The sequence below is a fragment of the Fukomys damarensis genome, unplaced genomic scaffold, assembly GCF_012274545.1.
Source record: "Fukomys damarensis isolate Sample0158 unplaced genomic scaffold, DMR_v1.0_HiC HiC_scaffold_23, whole genome shotgun sequence".
Taxonomy (NCBI): domain Eukaryota; kingdom Metazoa; phylum Chordata; class Mammalia; order Rodentia; family Bathyergidae; genus Fukomys; species Fukomys damarensis.
This window is the reverse complement of record NW_022900935.1, coordinates 20,106,100-20,116,460: the sequence shown is the minus strand read 5'-3', so window position 1 is coordinate 20,116,460 and position 10,361 is coordinate 20,106,100. Positions and strand designations below refer to the sequence as shown.

The window sequence follows — 10,361 nt, the reverse complement described above, 5'->3', positions numbered from 1 at the left end:
TTTAGAGACAGGGTCTCACTATGTACTTGAGACTGACCTGGAACTCACTTTGTAGCCCAGGCTGGTCTTGAACTCACAGTGATCTTCATGCCTCAGCCTCCCAAGTGCTGGGATTACAGGCGTGCACCACCATGCCTGGCTACAATTTTTTTTTTAAGGCATAGTCTTGCCGTATTTCCCAGACTGGTCTCAAACTCTTGGGCTTAGCAATCCTCTGCCTCAATCTTTGGAATAGCTGGGACTATATACGTGCCACACAGCCTGACTTCTCACACTTCAGTGTGTTTAAGAATTTCTTGGTTTAGGGCAAGGATTTAGCTCAGTGGCACCACACCTGCATCACAAGTTCATTCGATCCGCAGCGTGCACGTGCACACACACACACCCACACACACACACACACACACACAAAAGAATTACTTGGGTTAGGCATGTAATTCCAGCTCCTCAGGAGGCTGAGGTAGGAGGATTACAAGTTCAAGCCCAGCTTAGGCAGTTTAGTACTTTAGCAAGACCCTGTTTCAAAATAAAAAGCCCTGGGTTTGGTCCCCAGCTATCCAGAATGGTAGGGTGAGGGGAGGTATCATTTGGGCCAGATGCTGTGGCTCACACCTGTAATCCCAACTACTCCAGAGGCTGAATTAAGAAAGAAAACCATGAAAGCAAATTTCTTTTAATGAAAACTCAGGATTAAAGTTCAGAAAGACCCAATACTTTTCATCTTTTTTTTTTAGATTAGTATTGTATTTCCTTCCTGTCATTTGGTAGATACATTTTGGAAGAGAAATATCTGTGGTGGTCAGTTTTACTTTTTTAAAATCAAAAATGGGTTTTGAGCATTTTCAGCAGGTTTCCCAGGTGATTCTGATATGTATTGAATGTCAGAATCACATTGAAGGGTACACATTAGACCTGGGATAAAGCTTTTGGGCTGAATTTCAGAGGTCATTCTTAGTACTGCATGTCTTTGTATGGATATAAGTTTGTACACTTCTTTGACATCAGTTATTGGCCTCATTGTTTCTGTTTTCTTTGCTCCTCCAACTTTCTTGTTCATAAGTGAAAGAAGAAATCTCCAACTTTTTGCCTTTGTGTACATGTGTGCGCATGTGTTTTGTGTGTGTGTTACCTGCAGTTAAACCCAGGGCCTTTGCACTGAACTACATCTGTAGCCCTTTTTATTTTATTTTTTTACTTTGAGACAGTCTTGCTAAGTTGCCCAGGCTGAGCTTGAATTGAATGCCTGCTCTTTGCTAAGCATCAGGCTATGTTTTATGATATTTAGCAAAATGGATCTAGCCCTTCCTGTCAGAGTTTAAAGTCTCCTAAGCCCTTTCACATGACTGCTTGGCTTTAAAGTATGTGGTTTGTAGGCAAGAGTTTTATTACCTTTCTCACCAGGACATGCAGAATTAACACACCTGAACTTTCCTATATGGCTGCAGGGAAGTTGTGTATACTGCTGAAATTCAATTTGGAGGCAGACCACCTGAAATTAACACTGGACCCCACACAAGTTTAAGGGCATTGTCTCCCAACAAAATGGCACTTACTTCAGATGACAACTGCAGGTTCTGAGATCCCCAGGCCACCTGTACTGACCAACTTACAAATACAGTATTCCTGTGACCCTTTCAGTAATTCTCTAGACCCCTTTTCAGAACTCCAGAAGACACTATACTTATGATTATAGTTTGATTATTTGGGTTTTTTTGGGGGGGGTTTGTTTTGATACAGGGGTGGAACTCAGGTCCTTGCACTTGCGGGCAGCGGAACCACTGAGCTAAATCCCTGGCCCAATTATTTGTTGTTTTTGAGCTCGGGATCTGAGATTGTTGCCCAGGCTAGAATCAAACCCCTCCATTCAAGTAATCCTCTCCACTCAGCTACCCAGTCTGTTTACAGTCTTATAAAAGATATAGTTCAGGAATGGTCAGATGAAAAGACATGTAAGCTGAGGTCTGGGAGGCTCCTAAAAGCAGCTCCATCTCCATGGGGAATCAGGATTATGGACCCTCCCAGCGCATCCACATTTACCCTCTAGAAGCCCACAAAGCTTCAATGTCTAGAGTTTTTATTGGAGTTTCATTATTTAGGCCCTTGCTCTGCTTCTCCTATTCCTGCAAGAGATTTACTCATATGAGTTGATCTTGCTGATGACCAACCCCATTCTTGAGTGCTACTTTAGGATAAATTCACTCAGAGGCTTTGATCCTTTATGCATAACAAAGACTGGTCCTATTCAGAAAATTCCAATGGCTCAGAAGTCACCTCTAGAACCTACAAAACAAGTTATTATTATAAAACAGAAGTGCTACCAGTTTTTGTTTTGGTTTGGTTTTTGGTTTTTTTCTTGGTACCAAGGATTGAACTCAGGACCTTGCACTTGAGAGGCAGGTGCAGCGCCACTGAGCTAAATCCCCGGCCCAGTACTACCAATTTTTAAGAACTGCCTTTGGAGGCCTTCATCCTTGCTTTTGACAGGAAAATTCAGGGGTATTAACTCTGCAGTTTATGCCTCAATCCCAAATGGCAGAAATTGTTGGAACTTCCTGCCTTGCAGCACAACAATGTGCATAGCCCCAGGATAGAGACAATGGTCACTTTGAAAAAAATTGATGTTCAGGGTCCTAGAGGAATGAATGGAGACAGACTCTTAACATTTCCTTCCCTAGGTCAAAGGTCGTGATAAACATATCAATAATTTGAAAAAGAAATGTCAGAAGGAATCAGAGCAGAATCGTGAGAAGCAGCAGCGTATTGAGACCTTGGAGCGTTACCTGGCTGACCTGCCTACACTAGAAGACCATCAGAAGCAGAGCCAGCAGGTAGTAGCAGTGTTTGGGCATACCTAGGGCAAAGCAGGAGTGGCTGGGCAGAAGAACTTTCTCATTATTTGCTGTGCACATTCTGAAAGTATTTCCTAAAAGGAAAATCCTGAAGGAGTCATGTCTAGATTCACATGTGTAAAAATGGACTAAAAATGTTTTGAGGTCTTCAGTCTTCTGTTTCTTATTGATCTAAGCATGAGATCCTCTCTCTTAGCTTAAGGATTCTGAGTTGAAGACCACAGAGCTCCAAGAGAGAGTGACTGAGTTGGAGAGTTTGCTGGAGGAGACCCAGGCAACCTGCAGAGAGAAGGAGATTCAGCTGGAAAACCTAAGACAGAGAGAAGCAGAATTCTCCTCCAATAGACATAAGTAAATACCCCTGTGGGATTGAAGGAGTGAGGGGAGAACTCAGTTCTGGTCCTCACTACCTCCGCTTACTTACCTGTATGACTTTAGGTGGTTGTACGCATCTGTTTATATTTTTGAACTTCATTTTCTTTGGATTGTGAATGATAAAAAAGCTAATGGTAGGCAAGAGGAGAGTGTACGTGTGGTGGTTCAGTGAGGGCTTACCTGTCTTTTGGGAGGATCTAACTCAGTGCCTGGCATATAATAATCCTTGAGTACTATATATTGGATGAATGAAAACACTTTATAAACTAGGAAACAGGGTATCCATACATTTTGAAAAATAGATCCTAGTACTGAAGTCTGGGGTTATCCACATTTTGAACCTTTTATGCTATAGGCTGCAAGAAGCATCTGTTTCTCCTCAGCCCTAGAATTACTTTCAATTTCAGGACAGTTTCTGAGAAGAAAACAACATGCCATAATGTGCTTTCAGAGTGTCTTGGGAGTTTCTTCATATTAATAGCAGCTTCTGAAAATGATGGCTGTCTCAGCAGCCTCTAGTTCCTAATGGATAGATGGATTTCTCATCCCATATTCAACCACAGTGACCCTATTGTTTATCTCAGCATATAGGCCATGATGGAAGTGATAGTGAGGGACCCACTGGAGGAGGCTATTGATTGGAACCAGAAGCAGAGTTAGGGGACAAAGTTGCCTCTGCCCCAGGGTAATCATGCCAAGAAAAAGAATTCTGTTGTATTTTCCAAAATTCCTGCAGTGTGTGTGTGTCTGTGTGTGTGTCTGTGTGTGTGTATGTGTCTCTGTGTGTGTGTATGAAGCTTTTATCATCTGGATATATGTGATGAATGAATATTTTTATTTTATTTATTTATTTATTTTGGTACTGAAGGATCAAACTCAGGTCCTTGTGATTGCAAAATAGGCAGCAGAACCACTGAGCTAAATCCCTGGCCCTATGAATATTTTTTACATATCAAAACAAAACAAGAGCCTTTAGCAAATAGAGTATTGATGGCACATTGGTAGATTCTTCTCATAGGACAGACAACCAACATGTACTGAGTAGCTTCTTACAGCTCACCCTGCAGTACAAAAGACTTACAACATCCTCATCTACAACCTAGAGGGGCCTAAATGAGTGTCTTGTCCCAGACATGCAATAAATAGTAGAATCAGGAGTCAAAGCCATGTTATTTTTGACTTCAGAGTTCTTGAGGAGGCCACTGTCTTTCAGCCTGCAAGATCAGCAGTCTGTGGAGGAAGCTGGTGGAGAAGATCCCAAAGTGGAAATGGAACCTCTGCAGAAGGAATGTGATTCCCTCCGAAAGGTGACTTAAGGGTGTCTAAACTATGAGGTTTAGGCTGGGAGGAAAGATTGTGCAGCCCAGATGTGGGCATTGTTAACCCACATCAGTAATCCCAGTGACTTGGAAGGCTGAGCCAGGAAGATTACAAATTCAAGGACAGCCTGGGCAACTTGGTGAGACTGTCTCAAAATAAAATTTTAAAAGATCTGAGAGTGTAGCTCAGTAGTGAAGTGCTTGCCTGGCACATACAAGGCTCCAGGTTCAATCTCTAGGAATGAATGAATGAATGAATGAATGAGACAATTGTGTTATTTAAAAGGAACCATGAACTGCTGGCTTTGGGCTACCTAGGATCTGCTACCAATAGTTTTTTTTTATCTTTTCTAAGTTTCCCCTGCCTAATAAGCTTGCTTTTTTTTTTCCAGTATTGGGGGGATCAAACTCTGGGCCTTGTGCATGCAAGGCAGGCATGGTGCCACTGAGCTAATCTGCAGCCCTAAGCTTGCATTTTAGAAATTCAGCTTATAACAGGCAAACAGTATTCATCAGAAATTTAGGCCAAAGTTAGGAAGGAGCTGATCGTGGCAGAAGCTGAGGCAGGAGGATTACAATTTCAAGCCTCACATGGGCAACTTAGTGATTTAGTGAGACCTTGTCTCAAAATAAAAATTTAAAAAATGGCTTGGGATGTACCTCAGTGCAAAGGCCATGGGTTCAATTCAGTACAGCAAGTCCCCAACTTAACAAACATTCAAGTTGTGAACTTTCACAGGTGTACTGTGTAAGACTCACTTTGTCAGGTTACAAATGAATCTGACATACAAACAATTCTAGCATGGAATTCATTCCTTAGTTGGGTACTTAATACACCACCACCAAAAAAATTTTAGGGAAACATCCCTCTCAACATCCAGACTAGATGAACCAAGCTTTGGTACACTTCAGTCATGGCTCAAGTCCATACTTAAACTAGGCAGAGTTCAATCAGTAAAGTAGCCTGGTTTTCTCAGTTATCAGAGAAGAGGCAGTCTGTGGCCTGTTGGTGACACTGTGCACATCATCAAAGAAGACCCAAAAATGGTTCAGAGAACACCTAAGGAAGAGAGGGCTATTTAGGGTCTCTCCTTGGATAATCATTGTGACCATAGTTCTGACCAACAATTGTTATAACCCTGCATAGGGCAGGCTTCATTAAACTGAATTTTTAGCCATCTCATTCCCAAAGAACCACAGTACATACTGGCTGTGTATAAAATTAATTCCACTGGCTTGCAGTTGTTAGGGTGAGGGTTCCTCCTTCTTCCAGTAGTGGTCATGGGTCTATACTGCATTCCTGTGGGAACCTCTGTGTAATTGGAGCACAGGAGTCATAGGAGTGTGAAGCTGGATAATCAAGATCAGGAGTTGTGTAAAATTTTTCTAGGTAGAGCTAACTAGTCTTTACCCTATTCTCCCAATTAACGGGCTGTAGCTAGAAGAGCTGATGCCCAAACAACAGATCCTGGTAGAGCCCTTGTGTTCTGACCTCAACATCAGCCTTGCATGTGGAGCCTTCTTTGCTAATTTGCCTTTCAGATTGTGGAGAAGCAGCAGCAGAAGATGGATCAGTTGCACTTACAAGTTCAGGTGAGCTATGAGTCATTGGGCTTTGGAGGATAGGACATAATGACAGAAACTCTTCTTTCTGTTCTCTGCTATGCAACTTGCTTAGCATTAGGCATACAGGAAGAATGAAATTTGGTCAGTGCGTCAGACTCTACAGTCTTGTGGGTAGGACAAACATGAGGGGAACTTTACCACAGTGCTGTGAAAGCAGTGCTCACATCACCCTGAGGGTGAGCACAGAAGAATCAGTGTGGGGAAGGGCAGGCAAGGAAAGGGATCTTGGGAGCTCCTGACCCTTGAAGGGTGAGGAGTTAGCCAGGCAAAGAAGAGGCACTGGGAAGTATGGCACTGGAATTCCAATAGGAAGAACATGGAGGCATGAAACAGCGTCTCATCTACCACCTAATCAGCATACTTTTTTTTTTTTTTTTAGAAAAATGTTAGGTGATTTCATCATTGTGCAAATATACAATATACTTTCAAAAACTAAGCATCACTAGACAGTATCTTATGGGACCACTTTCACATATGCAGTAAAAAACTAGAAAATTTTATACATTATTTGTTCAAATTAGTTTTATAATTGGGAGAAGTTTTGGAATAATAGATAAGATGATAAAAAAAACTTTGAAGTATTTCCCTCCCTGTAACTTTGACCACCACATACACACACACACAAACACACCACACACACACACACACACACGAGATGCCTGTAAGTGTGCCCTTCTCCTTTCCATCTATCAAAACATTTCATATATAGCATCAGACTCTTAGCTCCTCACAGACTGGTATTGTTTGGTGTTCTTTTCAGTATCCATAGTACCTGACATAGGAGATGCTGAACAAATACTGAACTCAACTGAATGGGTCATTCTCTGCTTTCAAGAAAGTTGTGTTCAAATGGAGAAGAAAGGCCTGTGTATAGTCCATCGAATATTAAGCAGATATAGGGCCAGGGATTTGGCTCAGTGGTTCTGCCGCCTGTCTCACAAGCGTAAGAACCCGAGTTCGATCTCCAGTACCAAATAACAAAAACAAAACCTTGAGTATTAAGCAGATATAATCATGAGCTGAGGTAGAGTGTGAGTGACGGGTTAGGATTACCTGGACCTGATTTGCAGATTGAAGAAGGTTTAGGTGGGCCTTGGAGCTTTCTAGAGTCACAGGCAGAACAGGAGAGAGCAGTCTGAACAAAAGGAAGAAAGAGCAAGCAAAGATTTTAGAGGTGAATCCTTGGGGGATAAAGACCAGTAATTCAGTGTGGCTGGAGCGGAGGCGATGTGGAAGGTGAAATGAGATAGGGTTAGTCAAGTAAACAGGAATTGAGTGGCTCTGAATGCCCCGCTGAGAAGCTGGCCTCAATTAGCTCTGTGGTCAGAGGCTATCAAAGAATTTAAATGAGAAGTTGTATATAGATCAGGGATCTTCTAAAATAGTGATGGCAAATCGTTTAAAGCTTTCAAAGATAATAGCCAGCCGGCTACGGCACACATGCCATAGGTCAACGCTACTGTTGTAAAATAATTTCTTAGCAGTAGTGTGTGGGTTGGGCTACACTATACTGTATAGTCGAGGCCAGAAGTGATATGGTCTGAACCAGACTTATTACTGTTGATGTGTTCTCCACAACACCTTGCTGTGGAATTCAGAGCCTAGAGCAGGAAATGACTCAAGAAGAAGGAACAAGCCAGGCTCTGAGAGAGGAGGCCCAGCGGAGGCAGATGGCTTTGCAGCAGCTGCGTACCGCTGTGAAAGAGGTAAGCAACATTGGCCAGGCCTCTTGGTACAGCCTCTACAAACCTGATTTTTGTGTACCCTCTCTCCTCCCTTCTCCCACAAAAGTGCCAGTATGGGAGAGGTCTCTGCTGTGCTTTTTGAACCTATGAGAGGAAGGATAACATGGCGTCATCCTTTATGTTAAAGTCCCTAGGCCTTAGAGTGGCCATAATTGCCAAGCGGTGCTTTGTAGATGTGGGAAGTTATTCTCTTTCTTTTGTCCTCGTGTAGCCACAGTTTCATCGGGTTTGTGCAGAAGGGTTCAAGATGACTGAAGACTTTATTCTTCTGACAGCCTGTGATCAGGCTGGCTGGTGGCCACTTTGGTCAGGGTGGCAGAGAGAGATTGAAACCAGTGTCTCCTCAGATTTCACTGTTCACGTTAGGCTATCTCTAATAGCCTGGCTAACAGAGTTGGCTGAGGGACTGACTTCAGATAGAGTTCCTACAGGCGGGGGCATCTCTGGTTCCTGGACAGAAACCTGGAGGCTGATACTCAGAGCCTGCTGAAGAGCAGCTTCCTCTCCACTGCTGGATCCCTGTGGTCCCATCCTATCCTCAGGAGGAAGCAGGCCTAGAATTGGTGGGGAGGCTAGGGCACTAAGCCTGTTCGGGAGGGCATTGCCTGTGATTCACACCCTATCTCCACACATCTGCAACCCACCCCCACAACACACACATGTACATATACTTCTCCCTGGGCCTGGGTGAGTATACTTACCCCTTTATCTGTTCAGCTCTCAGTGCAGAACCAGGACCTGATTGAGAAGAATCTAACACTGCAGGAACACCTGCGCCTGGCTCAACAAAGGTCCCCATCTTCACCAGACACAGTCCAGCTGGCATTTGAGCTGCACCAAGAGTTGGCCAGTTGCCTTCAAGATCTGCAGGCCGTCTGCAGCATTGTGACCCAGAGAGCCCAGGGCCGTGACCCCAACCTGTCCCTGCTCCTGGGCATTCACTGTGAGTCCTCGGGCCAGTCTGGGACCCTTGAGAGAGGGGCCTTTATTCTCAAGGCACCGAACTTGCCTGATTGTAATGTGACTAAAAAGATATATAGGCCTAGTCACTGCCCTCTAGGAATTTATGTTTCACAAAGTAGGCCTTCCATATGTGTTTTGCAAACAGGCATCCTTATAAGGGTATTCTCATGAAGTACAAACCTAAGGTAGCAAGTTATTCTCAGTGTTTTTTTAAAAAATAGCCCTAGGGCTGTGGTATAGCTTAGCAGTCGACCTAGCATGCCTGAGTTGAAGCCCTGGGTTGCAGCCTCAGCACCACACATTCGAGAAAATGTCTATATCAGCTGACTGACACTTGAAATGTTCTCTCTTCAGCCTCACAGCACCCAGGAGGGATTCAGCCAGATTTGCAGAAGCCAGATGTGATCAGGAGGAAACTAGAAGAGGTTCAACAGCTGCGTCGGGACATTGAGGACTTAAGGACCACCATGTCAGACAGATATGCCCAGGACATGGGAGAAAACTGTGCCACACAGTGAGGAGTGCTGGGGGTAGACAGGCTATATTCCCCTTAGGAGGACCTGAATTGCTAGGAGCCTGGCCAGCAAATTGCAGCCCTGCCAGTCTTGCCTTCTGTCTGCTGCTATTCCCAGAGAGTGTTTGGGTGGAGAGGGAAGAGCCTACATCTGAGGACCAAGGACTGTTGAGAGGAGTGTACCTGCCCTGCCCTACACTGGCTTTGTCTTATTTAGTTATGTTTGTCCTCTTACCGTAATTTACCTTTTGAGTGTGAGTTACTAACTTCTTTGGGTTCACCTGATGAGTTTCACTGTTCCCAGTTTGGGTGACATTGAAGGCAGGCAAGCTCTTACCTCCCTTCTCCATCTTCCAGGATGGGTCCACATCTGTTCCTACTCCATATGTTGGTCCTACTGATCCCAGAACTCATTAGAGAGGCCTGGAAAGGCTGAGATAAGTAGTAAGGACCATTTGAGAATTTTCAGGCCTCATGTGCCACTCTTTCTGGAAACTGAGCTGGCTTTTGGGATTTTCTCATCCCAGGCCCACTGCTTCTTCCTCAGGGCTGTCGTTTTCACAGAAGCCTCGGGTTGGTCTGTTCCTTAGCAGAGTAGCCACTAGGATTAGGTGCCTAGAGATTACAGTTAGGGATCCTTAATCTGCCATACCATCCTTTTTTTTTTTTTTTTTTTTTTTTTTTTTTTTTTTTTTTTTTTTTTTTTTTTTTTTTTTTTTTTTTTTTTTTTTTTGCTGTGCCATCTTTACTGGAGATCCACTCCTCAGGTGCCGTGTCCCTAGAGTCCTGGCCATGTGGTCAACATAGTGTCCTCCTTTGTTTCAGGCCTTCCAGTTACCCCTTTCTTGGGCCTTGAGTACAAATTCTCTGTGGTTCTGAGCCTGGGTAGAATTTTACCCCCAACGGCCACAGAATAACTGTCAAGCTGCTCATCCCCTTTCCCCAGGCCTCAGACCTGTGTCAGGCCCCC

General features: G+C 43.9%; 1 protein-coding gene across 1 annotated transcript in view; it reads left to right on the top strand.

Moving 5' to 3' along the window:
- Positions 1-10,092, top strand: part of Cep85 (centrosomal protein 85) — a 34,561-nt gene extending 24,469 nt beyond the window's left edge. Inside the window, exons 8-14 of the mRNA XM_010633289.1 lie at positions 2,676-2,828; positions 3,046-3,200; positions 4,438-4,531; positions 6,086-6,136; positions 7,768-7,875; positions 8,632-8,857; positions 9,232-10,092. Coding sequence (XP_010631591.1) covers positions 2,676-2,828; positions 3,046-3,200; positions 4,438-4,531; positions 6,086-6,136; positions 7,768-7,875; positions 8,632-8,857; positions 9,232-9,395 — 951 coding nt within the window. The 3' untranslated portion in view covers positions 9,396-10,092. The remainder of the gene's footprint in view (positions 1-2,675; positions 2,829-3,045; positions 3,201-4,437; positions 4,532-6,085; positions 6,137-7,767; positions 7,876-8,631; positions 8,858-9,231) is intronic.
- The last annotated feature ends 269 nt before the right edge of the window (positions 10,093-10,361 follow it).